The following is a 27259-nucleotide window of genomic DNA, read 5'->3' as shown; positions in this document are numbered from 1 at the left end:
TAACATTAGGGGAAACGGCATGAGGGATATATGGCAGCTCACGGCACTGTTATTGCAACTTTCCTGTAATTCTAAAATAATTTCAAACTAAAACGTTTATTTAAAAACGGAGAAAAATAAAGTAGATTGGTCAGAATTTTACAATAAATATTTGAAAGATAAAATATGGGCAAATTTTTCTGCTCTTGTTTTTATATTTCTTTGAAATGCTCATGCTTTCACCACTTCATGACTTTTTTTGTTTTTTGTTTTTTTAGCTGTTTGGCTGTGCCATGCAGCACGGGGATCTTAGTTCCCCGACCAGGGATAGAACCTGCACCCCCTTCACTGAGAGCACAGAGTCTTAAGCCTGGACTGCCAGGGAAGTCCCTTTCACCACTATTTTTAATATTACAGTTGAGATGAGTATAATAAACATTATTAATAAAAAAATAATTTTTGTCTTTCTATAATCTAAAATACATGGGTTTCTGATAACTTAAATTCCCTACTGAATAACAAGGGAAAAAATGAAAGGTCACCTAATTTTATTAATAAACTGTTTTAATTCAGTAGGAACCCATTTGGAAGAATTCACTTTCTTGATGGACTCTGAAGATGCTTATCTTTAGATTCTTGAAATGAATAGAATTATAGTTAAGTGCAGGTTCAAAACGTGGGTCATCATGATTTCATCTGTGAAGAAATTTTCATGCGCAATATTTTCAAAGCCATGTCACTTAAGTGTTTTTGTTTTTGTTTTTTTTTCTAATTGGGACTATCTCCAAATACACTTATGGGCTTAAAAGTGAATTTTTGGCTATTGTAAGCCATTTGGCAATTTAAATCCTGGATTTCCCCACATTTCTGTTTGTTATATTATAATCATAAATTATCTTATGAAACACATGAAACTTACTGAGACTTTCATTTGAAACACAACATAATTAAGAAAAACAAAACTGGAGCCACAGCACCAAATTCTAGAATGAAGTCAAAGCAGCACGTTTACTCCGGGGGTGGTCTGCAAGAAATACTAAATGGGTGTGTAGGCTGACGGTGATGTCTGCCCTTCACCTACTGCTGTTCAGCTTGTGAATTTCACTGACCTGTGTCCTGAAGATACATGCCCTTTTCTGTGTGTAAATAATACGTCAATTAAAATTTTAAAGAATTAAGCTAAAAACCCAGGAAATTATAGTTAAAGAAGCTGCTGAATATGGGAGCTTCTCTATGACTTTTCAATGAGCCCAAACAGTGCCTCTACCTGGTGCACCAACAGAGTCTGAGGCAAGGGGTTTCCAGACTGCCCCTGCGACTTCAGCCTTATGATCATGCTCATTCTTTGGTTAATTAGTTATTTTAAAGGTCAAGTTAAAAAAAATTCATAAGATGGCCTTTGATCAAAACCTGACAAATGAAGAAATATGGGAAAATCCCTTCCCCCTAAAAATGATACCAAATCATTCTATCTTATTTGATATTGAGCCCAAAACTGATGAACACATATTCGTGGAATATCTACAGGGTGCAAGTGTCATGATGAATATACAAAAGGAGAAATAGGACCAGACCACAGAAGTCTCTACTCTTTAGTTGAACAGACGGGGTATACACAAATGAAAAGAAAACCACCTTCCTAGGTAATAGGTGATGAGTATCAAATACCAATGCAATAACTAGGCTTGCTGTGTGCTGGGGAGGTTCGACTTTCTAGCCCACGGCATACTGGAATTTACTTACAAACTGAATATCCACACAATAAAAATTGAGATGCCTGGTGAAATCTGGGTTGGGTTTATAGAAAAATAAGAACGAGTAACATTCTGGTATGTTACTTAGCAATATTCAGCTGTGAACCTTTTTGACACAGTTATAAAATAATGACCACCTGATGTTGAGGAGTATATACAGAAAGCAGAGTATTTTAGACAAAGTCTAGAATAATATTATAAATCTGTTAAGTATAGATCCACTGAGTGTACTACTGACGTGGCTTAAAAATAAGCGTGAGATCAAATACTAAATCATTTACTGCAAATTCTATGTTTTTTAGCAGTTTAACAAGCTATTTGAAAATGCTAAGACTCCTAATAGCAATAAACCCTTTTTAATTTAACTATGAAAGAATAGTGAAACCCATATAAGGAAAACTGTCTTACTGTGAAATTTACACTTCTGTATTTAATAGAGATATTAAAAATTCTTGAATATATCAATTCAAAGTGTGAAAATTCATTTTCTTCTTCAGAGTTACAGTTTTTCTAAAATTCCAACAAAAACGTTTATAGAAAATGAATAAATAAAATAGAAACTAATGCTTTGAAAGGAAAAGGGATAACTCTGGCTTTTGAGTTTTACTTAAAATAAATCACAACAACTAGAATGGAAACCAAAACCAAAGAAAGTTGCTAGATTCAAACTGCATAGAATTTTCTCAATTCCAAAAAAAGGACCCTACCAAACAGAAAACAAACAAAAATCATGGAGTCTCAGACAACCTTCTTGGTATATATATATGCATTAATTTTGGAGTAAGGCTAAACAAAATAAATTTTCCCTGCACAAAAGGATAGTGTCTAAGACAACATTCAAGCCAATTTCATTGACCGGGAATAATTGATATTACCTATCACTAAGGTTCTGGTCTTCAAACCTTTCATGTGGGATCTATGAATGTTATAAATATATGTAGAGAGAGATTTAGAGATATATATGTACTAAGTATATTTATAGAGTATATATATATATATATATGTACACACAAACACCATATATATGCTACATCAGGGTTTATAAAAATCTGAGGCAAACCATGATAATGACCATAGTGACTACATCTGGGCTATGGAAACCCGGTGCATTCTGATTCATTGGTTAGAACTTTCTGCTATTCTCCAAACTTTCTAAAAATTGCAAATTTGGGGGGGGGAAATTTTTGTCAGTATACAATTTTTGGATGCCATAGTAACACAAATATGAAAAAATATTCACATGGGAGGAAATTTTCAAATATTAGTAGAACATATTTTGGTCAAGTGGGACTCAGGGAGTTACTGATTTCTTACTCAATTCTTTCCTTCTTAAATCTGATGTAATGAGTCGATATCCTCTTTGGAATGGAAAAGTTAGGGTTTAGTTTTAATATTAATATTTAGAGGCAGGGGAATACTAGCAGACAAGGTTGAAGAAGATTGAGGCATCCTCACCCTACTAGGCATTGAAGCTCATTTTATTATAAAATTACTTAAAATATTTAATACAGATAAATAGGAAATAAATCAATGAAAAAAAAGTCTCAAAATAGATTCAACTATAAATGAGGAACTTAATATAATATAGTAAGTATTCCAATGCAAATGAGTTAAAAAGAATCATCTACTGAATTTGGCCGAGATATTTAGCAATAGTTTGGAAGGAAAAAGTAAAAGAAGAAAGGGGAAGTTAAGGAAGGAAGGAAGGAAGTTCCAAAGAAAGGAAGTTAGTATGACATGACCTACCAAAATAAACTCCAGGACTAATGGATTAAATACCAAACTACAACACTAAATTACAAAAAAAGTCAAAATGGCAGAGAAAAGAATAAACTACTTAAGAGATTATGAACAAATATATTTTTAGCTTTGATGTATTACAGAAAATTTAAAAAGTGTATCACATTAAATATACAGATGCAAAATCTCTGTACAAGTTTAAAAACCTGCAAAATATTGTGAAAATATTTACATCAAAATTTTGATAAACAAGATGCCTAATATAGAGTTTATTCAAAATTATTTTAAAAATAGGACAAATGAGGGAAGTTATAAATAAAAATTAGTAGAAGATAAAATTAGAAGTTATCAAAATATGCAGAAATAAGTTAATTCTTATCTGTAAGCAAGCAAAAAATTAAATATGAGGCATTCTTTTACAACTACTAAACTAGCCAAAATATATTTTTAAAGGTAAAATGCTGTAAGAATGTGGAGAACTTGTACACTGCATTTCTGACTACATACATTTGTAATTCATTTTGAAAACAGTATGGCAACAGGTAGCAAGGGTGCTAAAGATGTTCATCCTCTTTGGCTCAGACATTCCATGTATGGAAATTATATTGAATATATGCATAAAATTCATCAGAAACAAAGAGATCTGCACAAAAATTTTGGCATGTTCCATTCTATCAAAAAAATTGGAAATGATCATGATAAATAATTGTATGATAACAAATAAATATGGATGTGTGAGAATTACTTAGAAACAAGGAACACATTTATTGTGTAATAAGTGAATACAAAAATATACCACAGTATATACACTGAATTTTTTCAATTATGTAAAAAATATAGACGATAAAACGCAAAACATGAAAATAATCGATGTGTTAAAGCATAGTAAAAATATGAGTGTTTTCCAGTTTTAAAATTTTTAAACCCAATTGTTTCTGATAATTGGCACAAAGATATGATAACCAGATACAAAATTTACAGTTGTATAAAACGAGGAAGAATTTTTTCCACGAATAAGGCATTTAGTGAAAAATAAGTTTACAGAAGGAGCATCCTGTGTGTGTGTGTGTGTGTGTGTGTGTGTGTGTGTGTGTGGTGTGATAGGACACCTATTCTGTCTCTCATGCACTTCTGTTCAGAAGTACAAATACATGTAAATAATTACACCTGTTGGGTCTGCCTCACACTCACCGTGAAGATGAAAGGAAACAGGAGGTGTGACGATACCTCTCCTAGTACAAGCCTGCCTGGCACATTCTAGGGGCTCAAGAAAAGGTTCCTTCAATATAAAAGGGAAACAGCACCAAGGATTTGTTAAATTGCAATATTAGTAAGCGCCATTCAAATGCTCTTTCTCAGCCTTGAGATGAAGGAACTAGAGCTGAATCACGTCTTGGGAGGCCCCACCAAACCTGAGGTGTCCGGGACGCACACAATTCTGTGGGACACGTGCAGCAGGAAGAAAGGTAGCGATCGCTAAGGAACTGTTACAAGGAGGCTATAAACGTGTGTGGAGCTCCAGGAAAAAGCACACGTTAAAGAAAAGCATTAAAATCTCCGTGTGTGTGTGAGTGTGTGTGTACAATAGGCTTTTTTTTAAAAAGCAAGACACCAAATGAAGCACAAACACGCACCTGCCTCCGGGGTGATCTACACGTGGTTTCACGGCGGCTACGCCCCCCAGGAGATGCTGTCTGGCTGCCCTTCTCTGACAGAAGCTCATTCTACACTGGCACGTGGTGCTTTGTGCCTGCACGGCCAGATGATGCTCCTGACGTAGGAGTGAACTATCTATTGGAGGGGAAATGTGGGCCCCTTTCCCCTTTTTTAAAGTGCCGCGCAGATAAATCCCTCTCCCCACGAAACCCGCTCACCGTAGGACAAAACGTGCTGTCGGCCTATCACATCGGCCAGGGCTTGGTTTTCCCTGGAGCCACACCCGGCTGGCACGGCAAGCTGGCAAGTGTCCAAGTTTCCAGGTCCTGTCTGGCTTCCCTCTGCTCCTCACCTGTGAACTGGGATCCCTGACTCCTAGCCGCTTCTGTGCCCCCAACATACCTGTTTCTTCTGCATCCTGCAGGCCACGCTTACTCCTGCTGCTTTGGCTGGAGTTGCTTTCTCGGGGAGCTGGTAGCGCAAAACTCCCCTGCCAAGAGAAAAGGCCCCCGTTATTGCCAGGGCGTCTGGGTGCGGGAGCGTGGGGCTGGGGCTGCCGCAGACTCACTTTCAGGGCGGAGGTGGCGGCTGCAGCCTCCCGCAGGGCGGCCCTGGGGGCTGCGGCTCCCGCCTGGGGGGCGCCGGGCAGCTCCCGCAGCTCCGCCCGGAGCCTTCCCAGCTCTGCTTGCAGGGAAGCCAGGCGGCAGAAGGACAACACCGTGAGGCAGCAGGACAGCAGGGCCAGCAGCAGGGTCACGGCCAGCAGCTTTCCATCTTTGGAGAAGCGGACAGAGGGGCTTTCCTTCTGGGGGAGGATGGAGACTGTCTCCTTCAGTTTCATTTCGTCTCTGGTCTTAAGGCGAGAAAGGCGTGACTGCTCCCCTGTGGAGTCATCCATTTCCCTCCTTGAACTTTGAAGGTTCGGGCCCTTTGAATAAGTGACCACAGAGAATGGATCATTTCCTGTTATCTGTGTTTGTTGATGTCCTACATTGACTACATGGCCCAGCTCGGCGCTCGCCCTCCGGAGAGTTCTCCTGAATTTTCTTCTCTCTGCCCCGCCGCATCTCTGCCCCTACTGTATGATAGGTCTTCCTGGCATTCGCCCTTCTATGTGATTGCTCAATCAGTCTTCCTCATTTCACTTTCAGTTTTTGTAAGAATTTTAATGGCATCTCAGAACACTCATGCACAAAAGGGCCCCTTAAATCTACTAACGGCAAGGAGTTGGGGGTTTGGACCAGCACACTACAGACAACTTTTAAGATAGGAAGGTGTTTAAGGAACTCCCCCTCAGGCATTAGGAGAGAACTGGGTCCACTTGGGGCCACGTGGCTTTGTAGGGAAGGGGGAAAAGAATACGAATAAGTTCCTGCTGGTGTGATAAAATTAATGAATGCCAAGGTCAGATAAGCTAAGTACTTCAGCATTGAACTGTAGTCAGCTGGAGAGTGATTTCCTAACAGTCTCTAAGTGGGAAATACAATGAAATGTCCTTAGACAAGGCATAAAAGTCCGCCGGGGAGTACTGTCCCCACTATCACCTTAGTAATGGAATGAGAAGAAAGTGCCTATATTTTGGGGACCTACTTAGATTAGCTGTGCAGGGGATCCTCTATATGCAGGTGTATGCATTTTGAAAGGGACTCTAAGTAATCCTCTTCCTCCTGGGACTCACTGCTAGAGAGGCAGCCACCCACAGGATGGCCAGTCCCCAGGAGCTGTCCCACCTCTGACGTCCCCACCTCTGGAGCTGCAAGTCCCTGCTCCGTCTGACACCATTTGGGGGAGAATCGGTCTTAGCTCAGCTCCAGATGCCTGGGTCCCGTCATTAACTGCTCTTTCCCTAAAGCAGCTAATCTGCTCGTCCACATTAGGCCGACTCTGCCCCAATCTAACCTGTATACAAGACGACCCGACTCGACCCAGACAGAATTTAGTTTCAAATCTCTATTGTTGGGGGCCTCCCTGGTGGCGCAGTGGTTGAGAATCCGCCTGCCAATGCAGGGGACACGGGTTCGAGCCCTGGTCCAGGAAGATCCCACATGCTGCAGAGCAACTAAGCCCGTGAGCCACAACTAATGAAGTCTGCGCGCCTAGAGCCCGTGCTCTGCAACAAGAGAAGCCACTGCAGTGAGAAGCCCGCACACTGCAACTAAGACACAACACAGCCAAAAATAAATTAAGTTTTAAAAAAAATCTCTATTGTTGGACGTGGCGTGGCTGTAAGGACACCAATCCCGCCTGTGATTCTGTGTCCTCATCTGTTGGATGGGGTGATAACTGTCCCCGAGAGCTGTAAGGAGACTTACAGGAATGTAGAACAAGCTACCTTTAAGATGTTCCCATTTTTCATTCATTCCATTCATTCATCATGTGGAATCTATTTCATTCCTTCATTTTATGAACGGAATGTTTCATTTATTCAGTCCATGGAATCTTTTTCATTCTTACAAACAGTGCTGCAATAGACGTCTTTGTACCTGTCCCCTGGTCACAGCTGCACACAGCTGCTGGAGAAGAGCACATAGTCACCTTGACCAGGTGTCTCCTGAGCTCCCTCCCAGGACCGCCTGTTTCGTCCTTGTCTCACTAAGTGCGATGTCATCCACCTTATTCATTTTTACCTCTTGGGATTGTTTTTTCCTTTGCATCTGCAAGTTCCAAGACCTTTCAAAATGACTTTAAAATTTTTTTCTGTTTAAAGAAAGGTTTTAGTGATTCCCGTGGTCCCCCCAGTTAGCTGTTCTCAGGTGGAAGTTGTCTTCTATAAGTAAGCGTGCAGACTCTTTACTGTAATACAATTCCTTTGTGACAGTCCTCGTTTCCAGATCATCACGGTAAAACATACTAGGTAACATTTCAATTTTTTACAAAAGGATTAGTTTGGGGATTACTTTCTGACTGAAAGTAATTGAAACTCTCTCAGATTATAAGTGTGTGCATTTCCTAGTACCTAAATACATGGAGAAATAAAAGAATTCAAGGCAGTGCTAGAAACCAATTACTCTCTTTTCCACCCTGGACACCTGCAGCCAGCGCTTCTTTCTGTGAGTGGACATTCTTCCCCTTCTGGCAGGCCACTCCGCTCCGTGTTCTGCTATAAAAGTTTTCAAGAGAGAGGGAATGACTTGCTTTAGGGAATTACCTTCGCCTTCAGCTGCTCTCCTGGGAGAGCCACTGAGCAGTCTGCCTGCGGCCAGTTTGGAACCAGGAGCTGGTCTTGGACCACCAGCGGGCAGCCCCAGCAGAGGAGGGCTAGTTCTCCCTCGACCAAAGGCGGCAGGGCAGCTGGCCCAGACTGGACATGGCCGGGTGATGTCCTCCACAGCCATCACATGATGCAGTTTCTCAGAAGACAGGTAGAAAACGAAGTGGCATTTATGTGCTCTCGAATTTCTTATTAGAGGAACAAAAGGAAGTTATTACTCCATCAATCAAGGATCTGTTTCCTGCAGAGGAAAGGGTGTGACAATAATTTAACTGAAATTCTGTTCAACAGATAGCAAGCGCGTCCATAGTCACTGACTAGCTCACCACATTCATGTTTATTTAGGGCTGGACCTGAGCCACACTTCTCTTCCACGGTTCAGCTCCTTTTCAGCCACTTTTTTTTCTCAACTGGAGTGTAAAACATCCTCCTGCAACAGAGCTGAAACAAACTGAATAAACAAAGGGAGTCCCACGTTCCCTGTCCCATCTATTCAGGAGAGAGTAGATAGGAACATGGGAGAGTATATTTGAAAAGAACTGAAGTCAGGAGTCTGTCTGATGGATGAAACACAGCGTAAAACAAACATCTACTCTGACGGCTTGCTTCTTATAGTGACAACCTCAAAAAGATTCAGAAAGCTTAATTTTAAACTTCTGGCTTAGCAATCCTATAAAGAATTGGCGGGTTTGAGAAATCTATCCTTTACCCATTTCTTTGAGGAAAAAAGTGTCTTTCATAAGGATTTGGACAACTCAAGCATGGAGACAACAGCTCTTCTAGAAATGCATATGTACCTAAAAATAGACCTAGGTAAAACTGGCTTCCTCAGGTGCTCAGAATATGGAAAATGGCTTGATGCAAATAATTATTAATTTCAGAAAAAATCATGTTGTTTCCTTGTAGAAATATATACATGCAGTCAGTTGCTATTATAATTATAGTGAAACTTGAGTTGGAAGGCCAAGTGCTATCTGCTCTGTGAAACTGAACCAGGAAGTAATGGTGTGATTTTAAACATAGACAACACTGGTCATTTCTTATACAAAAAATAATGTCAGTCCCTGCGATGCTGATTTTTATTTCTTAATAGTTATATTCAAATGAGGAGTGTGTATGTATTTACTGGAGCTTAATTTTTGTCAGTTTTGGGAAAAAAAAAGCCGCTAAGAATTCAGTTTCATCTGTGAATTGTCCTCAATTTGCAGTGTAACTGCTTTCAGATTTAATTCTCTTGAGTGTTTATTTAAGTGTGTGTTTTTAAGAAATTTCTGTTTAATACTATTTTCAATTAAAGTGCAGTTTAGTTTGTTATTCTTTACCTTTATAACACTTACGAGAATATTTTCATTAGTATTAAGATGAATATGTGTCAGATCATCTGTCTATTTCATATACATCAACTAATTTTTCTACTTTACATGCATGACACAGACAATACACACTGACACAGAAGGGCACTCAAATAATACCTGGTCAGATTTGACCATCTCAGAAATGTTGGGAGAAAGGATTAATTCTATCCATGCAGGAAACATTACTTATGAAATTCTGTCTTTAAAAACGAATAAAGCAGAGTTTGCAAACGTTTTTAATAATTTATTTGAAATTTTGCTTATTAAATGTGAGAAGTAAAATGATGGGGGTGAGACGTATGGCCTCTGGAGTCAGACGCATCTGTATGCCCAATCTTGTTCTACCATCTTAACAGACTCTTCCCTGCCCCAAATCTAGAAACTGATTTTGTTTAGATAGACATTTTGGTGGGATGCTGACCCACTGCAAGCTTCAATTCTAATCACTGCAACGCAGTCCTGGTGATTCCATCCGCATCAGCGTTGATTGCTAAGAGTGGACGGATAAGAGAGGTTTCTAACAATCAGATGGGAGGGGTGGTCTCTTTGGGGGCTCATGAGAAAGAGTTCATCATCTTTAAAGAGAAACCCAAGAAAAAGACATACTTCCTGCACTGCCACATGTTCACATATGACCACACAGAACTGTGCTGGCCATCTACCAACTGCTGTGCTGTCTAGGCCGACAGGTGGAGGGTAGGAAGAAAACCTGGGTCTCTAACTGCACTATTGCACTGCTGAATTAATCAACTCTTCGTGTTCTCTATTTGGGGATGTTTTATACTGAGTAATCCTTTTGCCTTATTCTTTAAGCCAATTTGAGACAAGAGTAGACGTTAATGGATCCCGAAACATCCTAACTAGTTCTGCTAGCGTGAGGATATTTATATTCCTACAACCCAAAAACTGTGTGTTTCGAATGTTCTTCCCGAATTTTTCCAAATGTCTTCATGTTAAAAATTACAATGTAAAGAGAAATTTTTGTTTTATATTTCATCTAGCATTTATTGCTGGAAAAACTAGCTCATTCACTAAGAAGAATCTTATTTCCATTTCTAAAGTTACTTTTTGATAACTTCAACTATTTAGTGGAATTAGGAAACAAGAAAACAACATCTTTAAAAGCGTTATTCTGTGGAGATGTATTGAAGGGATCTGTCTTTTCTATGTGGACCCAGAATAAATTCAGTCACCTCTTCAGGAAGGGAAATAGGAAATCAGAATTGTGGGTCACCATGTAAGGAGGGAATCACCTCGAATTAAAGAAAAACCAAAGGAAGCCCAGGGTATTCTGAGAAAAATGCAGCCTGAATCCATTTTTCTTCTCCTTCCTACAGGCTCTGAGTTATCCATCTTTCTTGAGCCAAACTACAGAGGAACCCATAGGCAGCTGGATGTTGGGCTCTAACAGTTCTTAGACCAAGAAAAATGATGTGAGGCTTCTTCCCCCAAAGCAAGGTTAGGTAGTATTGAGTCTGGGACTGGAGTCTCAGTGAATCTTCAAATAAATGGCAAAGCAGAAGTCTGTGGGCCCAGGCAGTGGGGGCCATCAGCCCCCCATGAGTGTGCCAGGTGTCCTTGACCTGGAGACGGCATGGAGGAACCAGGTGAGTGGAGGTATTCCTCCCATCCCTGGAGCTGGGATAACGTAAGGGGTGAGAGGAAACGAAAGCCTCCCTAACGCCCATGTCTCATCAGTAGACGGCAAGCTTCTCTGCCGGCACCAGGCCGGCTTATCCAGATGGAGAGGACTTGGTTTCCCAGCAGTTGAGTGAGTAAAGAAAACTGATAGGATGCTTAGGAGAGGTGAACAGGCACAGAAGGAAAGAGAAACAGGAATCCTCTTGCCAACATGCAAAACAGAGGTGATGGACAATTTGAGTTCTAAAAATTAATAGAAAATTCAACTGCAGTAAGTTTTCTTAGAAACTAAAAGAGATCCCCATCATTTTCCAATGAAACAGTTTAATAGATGAATTAAAAAGGAAAGGATGGTCACTTTTTTTTTTTTTTTTTTTTTGCGGTACGCGGGCCTCTCACTGTCGTGGCCTCTCCCGTTGCGGAGCACAGGCTCCGGACGCACAGGCCCAGCGGCCATGACTCACGGGCCCAGCTGCTCTGCGGCATGTGGGATCCTCCCGGACCGGGGCACGAACCCGTGTCCCCTGCATCGGAAGGCGGACTGTCAACCACTGCGCCAGCAGGGAAGCCCTCTCTGAGCGGCTTGGAAATCTGCAACTTCTCTTCTTGTGTTTTCCTGCTACTCAAAATATAAAGACTCACTTAATCTCAGATTGTTTTATTACCAAGTCTGATTGCTCAACAGAAATATAATTTTATAGGAAATTTTGTAAAAGCTGTATTAGATAATCGTCAAGTGTCATAAAACATGTCTAATATGTCAGAGTTCATAAATTGCATTTATTGTTAATTACATCTGAATGTACTGCATTTAAAATGAATTTGCTGATTTTTGTCTATTCCTTTTAAATATAAGCCTCTTTTTTCTACCACTGGTATAAAAAAAAGAGGGTGATTTCCAGAATTTTAACCAAAAGCATAATCTGTTATCTCACAGCTACAGCTGTTTACATATTTTAAACTAAATAATGAGTTTCTACTAGTTTCAAAAATTAAACACAATCCAGACCCATTTTCGTATTTCCACACTCAAGAGAAGTGATCACGATGCAGTACAAAATTCATGTGAAATTTTCACTATCACTTATCAGCCAGCAGTATTAGTAATAATTAACTAAGGATAACAAGTCAAATAAAATAAAGTATAAACTGGGCTCTGCTGGTGACTATTAAAATCCTTCAGTATTTTAGAACACTAATCTTAAACCATTAACTGTAGACACTTTTTGAGTTTTTTTAATTGAGGTAAAATTGGCATATGACATTATGTTAGTTTCAGGTGTATAACATAATTCAATCTTTGTGTGCGCTACAAAGTGATCACCACAGTAAGTCTAGTTAGCATCTGTTACTGTACAATTGATCCCCTTCACCCATTTCACCCCCCCCCAAGCCCCTTTCCCTCTGATAACCACCAATCTGCTCTCTGTATCTGAGTTTTGTTTTGTTTTGTTTGTCTGTTTGTTTTTTATATTCCACATGTAAGTGAAAGCAAACAGTATTTGTCTTTATCGGTCTGACTTATCACACTTAGCATAATACCCTCAAGGTCCATCCATGTTGTCACAAATGGCAAGTTTCCCCCTTTCTCATGGGTGAGTAGTATTCTACTGTATATGTACCACATCTTTTCGATTTAAAAAAAATTGTGTTAAAATACACATAACATAAAATTTATCACCTTACCTTTTTTTAAATTGAAGCGTAGTTGATTTACAATGTTGTGCTAGTTTCCGGTGTACAGCAAAGTGATTCAGTTATACCTATATACACATTCTTTTTCAGATTCTTTTCCATTGTGGTTTATTACAGGATACTGAATATAGTTCCCTGTGCTATACAGTAGGTCCTTGTTGTTTATTTTACATATAGTCGTTTGTATCCACGTTACCCTTTTGAAGTCACTTTTCAACTTCTCTTTAATATGGTTGACTTTTTTTAAAAATACATTTATTTATTTTTTTATTTATTTTTGGCTTTGTTGGGTCTTCGTTGCTGCACGTGGGCTTTTCTCTAGTTGTGGAGAGCAGGGGCTACACCTCGTTGTGGTGCGCGGGCTTCTCATTGCAGTGCCTTCTCTCTTTGCAGAGCATGGGCTCTAGGTGCACAGGCTTCAGTAGTTGTGGCATGCGGGCTCAGTAGTTGTGGCACACAGGCTTAGTTGCTCCACAGCATGTGGGATCTTCCCAGACCAGGGATCAAACCCGTGTCCCCTGCATTGGCGGCTGCTTCTTAACCACTGCACCACCAGGGAAGTCCCAATATGGTTAACTTTTGAATTTATAATCCTCACCCCATCCCAGAGAAGGAAAGATATCTCATTTGGGGAAACTTCTGTAGGTCATGGATCTGCAACACGAAGAGGACTGCAGGAGGCACTGTACACGTCATCTCAGGCTCCAGAAGGCGGCAGTGCATGGCGGACAAAGCCCCGGCCACACTCGGAAAATCTGGGTCCTGATTACAGCTGCGTGTCTAGGTTTGGTCCCTTCACCCTTGGGTTTCATCTCATTCCTCTGTGGAATTCACTTCTCTTTCAGGTCTCTTCCACTCTAATCAGTACAGAGAAAGGCATTTTGATTCCCAGGACTGTCCTTTGTCTACAGTGTCTCCTGTGGCCCTAGATTTTTTTTTTTTTTCAAATTGTGGTTTAAAAACACATGCCATAAAATCTACCATCTTAACCACTTTTAGGGTACAATTCAGTAGTGTTAAGTGCATTTACCCTGTTGTGCAACCATCACCACCATCTTTCTCCAGAACTTTTTCATCTTGCAAAAATGAACGTCCATACCCATTGAACTAAGAACTCCCTTTCCCCTCCCTCAGGCCCTGGTCACCACCATTCCACTTCCTATCTCAATAATTTTGACTATTCCAGATACTCATATAGGTGGAATCATACAATATTTGTCTTTCTGTCACGGGCTTATTTCACTTAGCATTATGTCCTCAAGGTTCATCCATGGGACGGCATGTGTCAGAATTCCATTCTTTTTCAGTGCTGAATAATATTCCAATGTACGTATGTTTGCCTGTGATAGTAATGTAGGCAGCCCTCATCCAATCCATCGAAGGCCTGAAGAAAACAAAGAGGCTGACTTCCCCTTGAGTAAGAATGAACTCCTCCTGCCTGTTAAGGGGGACACGTGTCTTTTCCTGCCTCAAGACTTGAACTGAAACACTGGCTCTTCTGGGGTCTTGAGGCTGCTAACTTTCATAGTGGAACCTACAATACCAGATCCCCTGGTTCTCAGGACTTCAGACCTGTACTGGAATATGTATGTATGTATGTGTGTGTGTGTGTGTGTGTACACACACACACACATACTGGAATACATGTATATTTACGCATCCTGTTGGTTCTGGAAAACACTGATTAATATAATACCACATTCTGTTTATCTATTCATCCATCGATGATGGATGCTAATCAACTTGGGTTTCTCAATGATCAGTTTGGGTTGCTTCCACATCTTAGCTACCGTGAATAATGTTGCTATGGATATGAGTGTGCAAAATCTCTTTGAGATCCTGCTTTCAATACCTTTGGACAAATACACAGAAGTGGAGTTGCTGAATCACATGTTAATTCTATTTTTAATTTTTTGTGGAACCTCCATACTGTTTTCTGTAGCGGCTGCACCCATTTTATTGATACATGTCCATCAAAGTGCTCAAGGTTCCAGTTTCTCCACATCCCCGACAATACTTCTTATTGTCTGTTTTTTGATAGTAGCCATCCAACAGAAGTGAAGTGATATGTCATTGTGGATTTGATTTCCATTTCCCTGATTAGTGATGAACAATGGACATTTTTTAAAGGTCTTTAAAGTTTACTTTAAAAAATAACACAGGGCTTCCCTGATGGCGCAGTGGTTGAGAGTCTGCCTGCCGATGCAGGGGACACGGGTTCGTGCCCCGGTCCGGGAAGATCCCACATGCCGCAGAGCGGCTGGGCCCGTGAGCCATGGCCGCTGAGCCTGCGCGTCCGGAGCCTGTGCTCCGCAACGGGAGAGGCCACAGCGGTGAGAGGCCCGCGTACCGCAAAAAAAAAAAATAAATAAAAAATAACACAAATGCTAACTTATCTACAATGTGAAATAAAACTACAGACAGTTCTTGTGCGTTGACTGGCACATCTCCTCAAATAGGCTTGTAAAGAAAACCTCAATCTTCCTCCTATGTATTTTTTTTCTTTTTTAATTTCGTTTTCCGTTTGTTTTATCTTTCTATGTATCTTTTCACCGTCACACCACTACCAATCTCTCAACTCTTCTGACACCAAAAGTGTGGGCGCTCCTCTGTGAGGCCGGCTGGCTGTCCTAGAGTTTAATTCAATTCTGACACATCTATCTGGAGTTCGTCTTAGGTTCCACAGGCTGAGGGCTCAGTCCCACAAGACTAACTCCAGCCCACTTCAGATGGCAACCACAAGTCCAGGTTGTCACCGTGCATCTGATAGCCTGGCTATAAATCAGAGGAACCCACGACCCGATCCTTGGGTTTGATTAATTTGCCCACAGAACTCAAGAAAATGGTTTAATTAGTGTTTACCAATTTGTTATCAAAGGATGCGATAAAGGGTACATATGAACAGGCAGACAGAAGAGGCGTGTGGGAAGTGGCACCTTGCTTCCACACCCTCTCCAGGACGCCATGCTCCCAGCACCTCCAGGTAGCCACCAACCCCACACTTCTGGAACTTTCCTGCAAGCTTCACCAGGCATGATTGCTCATTAACTCCAGCTCCAGCCCCATCTCTGGAGAATGAAAAGTGGGGTTGAAAATTCCAAACTTCTAACCATGGCTTGGTCTTTTTGGTGACCACCCTTCATTCAGTGACCAAGAGTCTCCTCATTAGAACAAAAGACACTACTATCACCTAGGATATTCCAAAGGCTTTAGGAACTCTGCACCAGGAACCGATCAAAGACCAATATAAATATTTTCTAAATCATTTAAAAAAATCGTTTAGAAGCTAACCTATTAACAATGTGAAAAAAAACTATAGATACAGTTCTTGTTTATTGATCAGCAAATTTTCTCAAATATGCTCAGATATTCATGTGTAAATACACTAGTGAAGCAACATTAGAAGCACAGGTTTTGGAATTGAGCAGGAGATTTCTTGGATTAATTTCACAGTTACTGTTATCAACCCATGTTAGCAAAATAAACCTACACTGTCTACAAGGACACACCTGCCCTTACATCCCACTCTCTAGGTCACAGTCTCCTCCGCCATGTGGGAGACTTACTGCTAATGTGACTTCCACTTTTCATGCCCCATTCCTGACCACTCCTCTCTAACTGAGACACTGTTTTCCTCTTGGATTTGTTAGTCTTGTGCCATGAAACATTCTACTTTTTAAGGAGACTTTGCATATGTTTAATCTATTATTGTTTGTTCTATAATATAAAACAGAAAATCCAAACGCAATGTATAACCAGATGAAGATCCTGGATCAAAAAAAATAAAAATAAACAAGCTCAAAGAAATTTGGGGAGAGATTGAGGGGAGCTGAATACAGATTGGCTACTTTGTTGTTAAGTATCTTAGGTGTCACAGTGGTATTGTGCTTCCGTAGGAGAACACCCTTATTCTTAGGTGATGCATCCAGTAGTATTTATGGGTAAAGTGTCATCGTACCTGCAACTTACTCTGAAATAGTTCAACGTAAAATAATAGATATCTGATGGATGTAACAGACTGACAGGTGAAGCAAATATGGAGAAAAACATGAGCAAATTCTGAATCTAAGTGACAAGTGAACGGTTATCCATTTTACCACTGTCTCAATAGCTCCGTACGCATGAAAACTTTGTAACCCCACAAATGGAACAAAAGGTCAATCACCTTTTTCTATTTACAAGTTCTGTGAAAAGAAGACATTGGAGGCGGCCCCTCTGTCTTTCGTCCACATACATAACAGTCCTTTTTCTAAAAAGTAGGATGTGTGAGCTCTCATGAAACTTTCTCTTGCTTCTGCCCTTTCTCCCAGAAGGCAGGTCAGCTTCTTTGTACTCTTATCCTTCAGAATCTATGCCCATCACCTGCTCTGCTGATTCTGGATTTTTAAATCATGCAGCATCTTCGTCAGTTTCCAACAGAACGGCACTCAGGACAGAGACTGGAAAGGGGGTAGTTTCCGCCAAGTAGGGAAACCCGCATCTGCCACCTGCAGGGCCTCTGATGGGGGGTCTGTGTGAGGGCCAGAGACACACAGTGTCCCTAGGAGCCGTGGAAAATAGACTCGTGGCTGAGCCTGGTGTGGAAGGAACGATGCCGCCTTAGAACAAACTCTGGAGTAGAAAGACCCAACAAGATTTAAATAGCCAGCAGTTACCATATTATATTGAAAACCTGAGGCACTGCTCCAACTGTCTCAGATCCCATAAGTCAAATGGCTCTAGAACCGTCTCAAGAAAGAGATTAGGGGACCCTGACAGCAGAACCATCTTGATCACCAAGATTAACAATCCAGCCAGGAAGATGAGTGAAGGCTGAGTCAGATTTAATTTGATGTAGAAAAACAAGGAAACATGATCTTTCCTCCTCCCAAGTACAAGGAAGTCATTCTCTTTCAGAGAAATCTATTCTTTCTAATTATAACATGTACTATTTGTACTGCATGTGTATATATTTATTTACCTGTTAACTGTTCATCTCCCAAATTCCATGAAGGCAGAAGCTGTGTCTGTTTTGCTTGCCTTTAGGGAACCAAAATACAGTACAGTGACAGAACACACTATAAATGCTCCATTCATTTAAACAATTAATGAAACAAATAATATCCATTATATTATTATATATTATGTACATTATATACAATATATAGTATAATTATATATAATCAATAATTATAATTTAGGCTATAAATCAATCAATAATTTAGGCTAGTTTATCTAAGTGTGCAGTTGTTTATTAATGGAATATATATATATAAACATTTCAGCTATTTTGCCCTATTTCACATTATTTCAACATTCTTCCATATCAAAATCTCATCAGCATGTCTTCAGTTGACAATACATTCGGATTTCTGGTAATTTGTTTACACCTCAGTATGGCAAATGTGCTATATGTGAATTAATTAGAATTAGTTAATAGAGGTTGAGTAATTATTGTAAAGAGTTAGCTCGTCCGTATTACATCTTAGGTTTGGTAAGAAACATAAAGATTGTCAGAGATTATCCTTAATTGGCAAAATCAGTGGACTACAAGATATGTGTTAGTGAGTCCTGGTACGGCAGGGCCCACGGCCTTTGCACGTCCTCGGATAAGAAGCTGGCGAGCCCAGCCATCCACGGTGCCCCAGCAGTATGGATCCTGCTAACCTTGCGTCTCTCTATTTCAAGAGAAATCCTGCTAAGCTGCTGACCCACAGAGCATGCTGCTCCTGTCTCAAAAGCGTTATCAAAGAACGCTGGAGTGGGGCTCCCCTGGTGGTGCAGTGGTTGAGAGTCCGCCTGCCGATGCAGGGGACACAGGTTCGTGCCCCGGAACGGGAAGATCCCACATGCTGCGGAGCGGCTGGGCCCGTGAGCCATGGCCGCTGAGCCTGCGCGTCCGGAGCCTGTGCTCCGCAACGGGAGAGGCCACACAGTGAGAGGCCCGGGTACCGCAAAAAAATAAAAAAATAACGTTGGAGTGACCCATTGATACAAGGTGTTAGAAGGAGCAGAGGACAGAGAAAAGAACCTCTTCCCCTCTATCCAATGTGTCACGCTGGCTGTGAATTAGAGTCTGTGCACGAACAGGAATTCAGTCTGAGACCTGCTCTCGTAGTAACATCTACCTGGGTGATAGGTGCCTCTAACATGCAGAGAATCTAGAGATTCACAAGTATAAGCATATTTGCTACAGCTGACGATCTAGGAGGAGGGGGAAGTTATTAAAGCTATCATATACAAACTCTCCTTTATCTTTTCAGTGTTAAGTACATGACAACCCACACTTTTGTCCAAGGTACGTTGGGTCTCCATTGCTGCACGCAGGGCTTTCTCTAGTTGCGGTGAGCGGGGGCTACTCTTCGTTGCACTGCGCAGGCTTCTCATTGCGGTGGCTTCCCTTGTTGCAGAGCATGGGCTCTAGGCACGCGGGCTTCAGTAGTTGTGGCACTCGGGATCAGTAGTTGGGGCTTCGCGGGCTCCAGAGCACAGGCTCAGTAGTTGTGACTCGAACCCCTGTCCCCTGCATTGGTGGGCGGATTCTTAACCACTGCACCACCAGGGAAGTCCCCAAAGGTTCCTTTTTATTAAGAATTATTTCACTTATACTTTGTCAATATAATGCATGCTAAGTATAAGTCAAACAATTTTGAGTTCTATACCAACTAATGATCTCTTCCTGCCTTCTCCCCTCTGTAGCAATCTTTCCCTGATATGTAATTAATACCAACAGTTTAATGCATGTACTGTGTATAATATATAAACAGTCAGATAGCATATACAAACAACTTTTATACCAACACCACTCTCTTTATATGTATACATATATACACAAACACATACATATTATTATATCTATATCTTTCTAATGGACTAATACTGTTCACATTACACTGCAACAGATTTTCTTCAATAAAATATATCAAAGGTATTTTTCCAGATCAAAAATATAGATTTTAATTCCTTTTATAACTTATTTTATTATTTCTCACTGATGGAATTTCAAGCTATTTTTCAGGGTTTTTGTTTGTTTGCTTCTTTGTTTTGGCTACTACCAAATAAATGCATTTGGTATATAATTTTACACATGGTCTCATCTAATTATATTTTTAGGATAGATTTCCCAAAGTGAAAACTGGATTAAAAGTGATAAAACAGGGGGTTCCCTAGTGGAGCAGTGGTTAAGAATCCGCCTGCCGGGGCTTTCCTGGTGGCGCAGTGGTTGAGAGCCCGCCTGCCGATGCAGGGGATGCGGGTTCGTGCCCCGGTCCGGGAGGATCCCACTATGCCGCGGAGTGGCTGGGCCCGTGAGCCGTGGCCGCTGGGCCTGCGCGTCCGGAGCCTGTGCTCCGCAGCGGGAGAGGCCACAGCAGTGAGAGGCCCGCGTACTGCAAAAAAAAAAAAAAAGGAATCCGCCTGCCAATGCAGGGGACATGGGTTCGAGCCCTGGTCCAGGAAGATCCCACATGCCGCGGAGCAACTAAGCCCGTGCACCACTACTACTAAGCCTGAGCTCCAGAGCCCGTGAGCCACAATTCCTGAAGCCCAGGCACCTAGAGCCCATGCTCTGCAACAAGAGAAGCCACCGCAATGAGAAGCCCGTGCACCACAACGAAGAGTAGCCCCTGCTCACTGCAACTAGAGAAAGCCCGCGCACAGCAACGAAGACCCAACGCAGCCATAAACAAATAAATAAAATTTTTAAAAAAGTGATGAAACAAAGCTTAATGTTTCATAGATGTATGCAATCTGGTCTCCAAAGTGTAGCAATTCACAATCCTGCTGGCAACACTTCCTTGTGCTCTTGCCAGCATGAGATTTTATCAATTATTTAAATCTTGTTCCTGTTAAACTTGAAAAACAAAACAGTGTATTGTTTATAAACTGACACCAAATTAAACTGTTATTCCAGCTACCTCTGGAGTAGAAAGTCCTAATTCTATACTAATTTCACTAAAAATTAAATTCTTGTGATTTAAAATATAATAACCAACAAATCCTCCCAGAACTCATACATTCCAAAGAAATAAACTAGTACTAAAGATGCTAATTGGCCCTCCTTCCTTTTTCACATCCCCTTCTTGGACCATCTGCCCCATGCATAGCCCAATAACGGGGCTGGGAGTTGCAGGCGTCTTTGGTGACACCAATTATGGGCTAAGTCCAAGCAGAGCAGAAGTCGATCTGCTAAGAGGAAGCAGAGATATGAGACCATGTGACTCTAGAACAGCCAAAGAGAAGCTTCATTCATTGATTCTTTGATCAAATGGTCATGGCAGGGTCTGCTTCTGTTGGCATCTTACAAAATTCAACACTCTTTCATGACTGAAAACATTCAACAAACTAGAAATAGAAGGAAATTACCTCAACATAATGAAAGGCATATATGAAAAGCCCACAGCTAATCTTTAGAGAAATGCAAATCAAAACTATAATGAGGTACCACCTCACACTGCTCAGAATGGCCATCATTAAAAAGTCTACAAACAGGCAGTCCAATGGTTAGGACTCTGTGTTCTCACTGCTGAGGACCCGGATTCGATCCCTGGTTGGGGAACTAAAATCCCACAAGCCACATGGCACAGCCAAAAAAAAAAGTCTATAAATAATAAATGCTGGTGAGGGTGTGGAGAAAAGGGAGCCCTCCTACACTGCTGGTGGGAATGTAAACTGGTGCAGCCACTATGGAGAAGAGTATGGAGTTTCCTCAAGAAAATAAAAATAGAGTTGCCGTATGATCCAGCAATCCCTCTCCTGGGCATATATCCAGAGAAAACTCTAATTCAAAAAGGCATCTGCACCCCAGTGTCTGTTTACACCCCAGTGTAAACAGCAGCACTATTTACAATAGCCAAGACATGGAAACAAATGTCCATCAACAGGTGAATGGATAAAAATGTTGTATACATATATACAATGGAATATTACTCCACCATAGAAAAGAATGAAATAATGCCATTTGCAGGAACATGGATGGACCTAGAGATTTTTTTTAACTTTTTATTTTATACTGGAGTATAGTTGATTAACTGTGTTGTGACAGTTTCAGGTGTACAGCAAAGTGATTCAGTTTATACATATACATGTATTTTTTCTTTTTTCAAATTCTTTTCCCATTTAGGTTGTTACATAAGGACCTAGAGATTGTCATACTAAGTGAAGTAAGTCACTTAGAGAAAGACAAATATCACATGGTATCACTTATATGTGGAATCTAAAAGAAAATGATACAAATGAACTTATATACAAAACAGAAATAGACCTATAGACAGAGAACAGACTTGTGGTTGCTGACGGGGACAGGGGTGGGGGAGGGAAGGATTGGGAGTGTGGGATTAGCAGGTGCAAACTATTATATATAGGATGGATAAACAACAAGGTCCTACTGTACCGCACAGGGAACTCTGTTCAATACCCTGTGATAAATCATAATGGAAAATAATATGAAAAAGAATATACATATATGTATTGATATAACTGAATCACTTTGCTGTACAGCAAAACTGAACACAACATTGTAAATCAGCTATGCTTCAATAAATTTTTTTAAAAAGCCCACAGCTAACATCATACTCAACGGTGAAAAACTGAAAACTTTCCCTCTTAGTAACAAGGCCAGAATGCCCATTTTTGATGCTTCTGTTCAAAACCGTACTGGGAGTCCTAACTAGAGCAATTAGGCAAACAGAAGAAATAAAAGCCTTCCCAATTGGAAGGGAAGAAGTAAAACTGTCTGTTTACAGATGACATGATCTTATATGGACAAAACCCTAAGATTCCACAAAAATATTGTTAAAATAAATAAATTCAGTAAAGTTGCAGAATATAAAATCAGTTGTGTTTTTATACACTAACAATGAACCGTCTGTAAAGGAAATTAAGAATACACTCCCATCTACAATAGCATTAAAAAGAATAAAATAATTAGGAATAAACTTACCCAAGCAGGTAAATGGCATGTACACTGAAAACTATAAAACACTGCTGAAAGTAATCAAACAAGACACAAATAAGTAGAAAAACATTCCACGTTCATGGGTTAAAGGAGTTAATATTGTTAAAATATTCGTAATACTCAAAGCGATCTACAGATTCAATGCAGTCCATGCCGAACTATCAATGGCATTTTTCACAGAAATAGAAATAACCATCTTAAAATTCAGACGGAATCTCAAAGGACTCCAAGTAGCTAAAACAATCTTAAGAAAGACAAAAAATAAAACTAGAGTCTTCACAGGAAAACGAACAAAAAACTATAGAGTCTTTACAATTGCTGATTTTAAAACACAGTACAAATTTACAGTATGGTACTGGCATGAAAACAGACACATGGACCAGTGGAACAGCATTTAAGAGACAGCACAGAAATAAACATTCACTTCTATGGTCAAACGATCTTTGACAAAGTTTTCGGGGCTACACAATGGGGAAGGGATAGTCTCTTCAACAAATGGTGCTAGGAAAACTGAATATCCACAAGAAAAACAATAAAATGGGGCCCTTCTATTACACCATATACAAAAATCAACTCAAAGTTGATTAGATACCTAAATGTAAGACCTGAAACTATAAACTCCTAGAAGAAATCATACAGGAAAAACTTCACGACACTGGATTTGGCAATGATTTCTTAGATACGGCACCCAAAGAACAGGCATAAAAAGCAAAAGCAAATGGAACCACGTCAAACTTAAAAATGTCTGCATAGCAAAGGAAACAACGAACAAAACGAAAAAGCAATCTACAGGATGGAAGAAAATATTGCAAACCACAGATCTGATAAGGAATTAGTATCCAGGATACGTAAAAATCTACAACTCAACAACAAAAATCCTCCCATAACCTGCTTTAATAATCAGCAGAGGACTTGAATAGACCTGTCTCCAAAGAAGATAATTTGTAAATGGTCAACAAGCACATGAAAAGATGCTCAACATCACTAATCATCAGGGAAATGCAAATCAAAACCACAATGAGGTACCACCTCACATCCGTTACAATGGTCACTATTAAGAAAAAAGAAAGTAAAGTGTTGGCAAGGATACAGAGAAATTGGTACCCTTGTGCTCTGTTGGTGGGAATGTAAAATGGTGCAGGTAGTATGGAAAACAGTATGAAAGTTCCTCGAAAAATTAAAAATAGAATTGCTATGTCATCCAGCACATCTTATTTCCTAGTATATATCCCAAAGGATTGAAAACAAGATTTCAAAGAGGTATGTGCACACCTATTTTCATTGCAGCATTATTCACAATAGCCAAGAGGTGGAAGCAACCTGGCTGATGACTGGATAAAGAAAATGTGATGTATACATACAATGGAATACTATTCAGCCTTAAAACAGAAGGAAAGCCTGTTTTATGCTATAACACAGATGAACCTTGAGGACATTATGCTAAATGAAGTAGTCACAAGGAGACAAATGTTGCATGATTCCATTTACATGGAGTATGTAAAGTAGTCAAATTCAAAGAAACAGAAAGTAGAATTATAGTTGCCAGGGGCTTGGGGAACGGCGAAATGGAAGTTGTTCAAAAGGTAGAGAGTTTCAGTTTTGTAAGATGAAAAAGAATCTAGAGATCCATTGCACAGAGCATATAGTTAACACTAACGTACCATATACTCAATAATGATTAAGATGGTAAATTTCATGTTTGTGACTTTTACCACAAGAAAAAAAGATAACTAATGACAAAATAATTACAGTTGTGAAATTTATAACATATACAGAAGCAAAATATATGACCAAAATAGCACAAAGGCAATAAGGGGAGGAACATAAGCATACCATTTTTAGGTTCTCAAATTTCACGTGAAGAGGTCTAAAATTATCTGAAGATAAACTGTGAATTTAAAAAGAATGCTGAGAGAACTTAAAGAACGCCTCAAGATGAATATTTTTAAGATATTTATTTGACCCAAACAAACAGTTCATCAATTTGAAGGTTTTTTTTAAAGAAAATAACATTTCAATATTCGTATGGAAATGAAAATGATTTAGAATAGTGAAAAAATCTTGAAAAAGAATAAATGTTGAGGATTTACACGAAACGATTTCAAAACGTTCTAGAAAGCTTTAATAGGTAAGCGAGTGGTACTGAAATAAAGGTAGAGAAGTCAATGGGACAGAGTCAAAAGGCCAGAAACTCTGTGTTGGTCTGTCTCTGTATCTCAGCTGCTACAAAGGCAGCAGAGTCAATACTATCAAAAACGGCCTTGTTCATCTGCTCTTGGCCAATGAGTGGTTATAATTCCAAATCTTAAAATTTCACAGTAACAGAAAATCTAAACCTAAATGCCGTCATCTCTCTTTCTTGCTCTTTATCCTAAACATATATATGTTCACTTCTGCCACCTCTAAGTATCCAGCTAAGGGAAAAAAGAAAATATAAGACTTAACTTTGTCATTATTTTTATTGCCACCTTAGCGGAGTGGATGTTACTAAGTAAAGAAAGGTGTGGCAATCGATCGTAGTGAAGGTTGTTGATAACAGCTGCAGAACGTGGCCCACATTCATGAAGAAATCTCACTTGTCAGAGAAACAATAAACTGAATTAGAGTGTATGTCGGGAATATGACTGTATGTGAAGACTGAATAAAAGTGTTTTCAGGCAATGGCGCCTTGCTTCTGATTACGTGCAGAGTAAACAGTACTGCGTCTTCCAGTCCCCGTCCTGGACCCTGGATTCCTGTGGACTCTGCACTATAATAAAAGGAGCTGTTCTATGCCATGACCCCAACTGCTAATCTTTTTCACCATGATGCTATATACCAAATTTTATAACCCATGTGTAATTAAAGATGCAATTAACACTCAACAAGCTCAGGAGCTCCCCAGTTGAGGAGTAAACTCATTCATTCGTTCAGATTTGGAACAAGGCTACAAACCTTGTTCCAGACTACCCAGTGCCAGCTACTCCGCAGAGCTGAATGAAACACCTCATTCTCTTTCTCCTCTAGGGACATATCTCTTTCTCCTATCCTTTAAAGGTTCAAATGCCTCAGCCTAGGTCCTTCGTTCTCCTTTCCTTTTAGACTCTTGCCCTAAACATTCTCATCCATTCCTTCTTTTTTTTTTTTATTGTGGACATATAACACAAAATGTACCATTTCATCCATCCTTTGATAAACAGTTCAGTGCATTAGGTACAATCACACTGCTGTGCACCACCAATTCTTATATCAACAGTATCACTGATGGCTATTCAAACTCGTATCTTTATCTCCGATCTCTTTCCCCAAAGCTAACGGCCTTTTCAGCATCTTCTTTTGGATGTTATTCCAGTCAGGTTTCTCTTAGGTGCAAGCAACATAAACCATCTCTAGCTAATCAGATAGAAAGGATTCCATTGAAAGGATTTAAAGTAACTTGCAGAATCTATGGAAAGAATTAGAGAATCATGCCTAAGCATGTTTGGGGGATTGAATATATATACCTCTCGCAATCACGATACAGAAGTGAACCCCTAAAAATACCACTGCTGTTACAGCTGGGCACAGACCACCACTTGCGGTCATAGCTCTGGGTACCTACTGCTAGAAGCATAGGGCTGGACGCTCTGAAATCTGCATCTGGTTGCTGGCGCTCCACTGCTGCTGCCACATTAGCATGGATTTGATAATGGCCTTCCTTTTCCACACCACCAGCCTCTACCTGGTTGACAAGTCTGGGTCATCACAGCTACAAGAGGAGCATCCAGCTCTGACCCATCGGATGGAACATTTGCCAAAGCAAAGGGCAGGTGCTAGGCAGCTGAAAAGGATGAAGACTGCTCACACCTTCTTCAGGAGACACCTCAAACTCATTACGAATTTAACTTGAACTCCTGATATTTCTCCCAGAACATTCTTGGGTTCTTTTAATCAACCAGGTATGAAAGGCAGAGATATAGATGTATTCATTCTACAGTCTTCTGCACCTCTGACAATCGCTTACACACCAAGTGTATCTTGAATCCATCCACTTCTCTCGAGATCCACTACCATCATTTAAATCCAAGAGTTTCTACTTAGAATATTCCTAGTCTCACCTATTATAACAGCTTTACTGAATATAATTTACATGCAACACTATTCATGCATTTAAAGGTACAATTCAATGATTTTCAGTATTTTCACAGAGTTGTGATAGATTGATCACAACAATTTTAGAACATTATCATCTTCCCCAAAAGAAACTCTATATCCATGAACAGTCACTCCCCATTCCCCCTCACCCAATACCCCTACACTCAGCCAGCCACTAATC

General features: G+C 40.2%; 1 protein-coding gene across 3 annotated transcripts in view; it reads right to left on the bottom strand.

Moving 5' to 3' along the window:
- TNFSF13B (TNF superfamily member 13b) overlaps positions 1–27259 on the bottom strand; it is an 82172-nt gene that overhangs the window by 28642 nt on the left and 26271 nt on the right. For 2 of the 3 annotated variants that reach the window (XM_060288006.2, XM_060288007.2), the window contains exons 1-2: positions 5698–6177; positions 5532–5619 (exon numbers count right to left, since the gene is read on the bottom strand). In XM_060288006.2, coding sequence (XP_060143989.1) covers positions 5532–5619; positions 5698–6027 — 418 coding nt within the window. In that variant the 5' untranslated portion in view covers positions 6028–6177. Of the gene's footprint in view, positions 1–5531; positions 5620–5697; positions 6178–8277; positions 8582–27259 lie in introns of those variants that run through there. The other variant, XM_030856770.3, reaches the window with a different exon arrangement.

This window comes from Globicephala melas, chromosome 18, assembly GCF_963455315.2.
Source record: "Globicephala melas chromosome 18, mGloMel1.2, whole genome shotgun sequence".
Lineage (NCBI taxonomy): Eukaryota > Metazoa > Chordata > Mammalia > Artiodactyla > Delphinidae > Globicephala > Globicephala melas.
The sequence above is the reverse complement of the archived record's forward strand: the minus strand, read 5'-3'. Positions and strand labels throughout refer to the sequence as shown.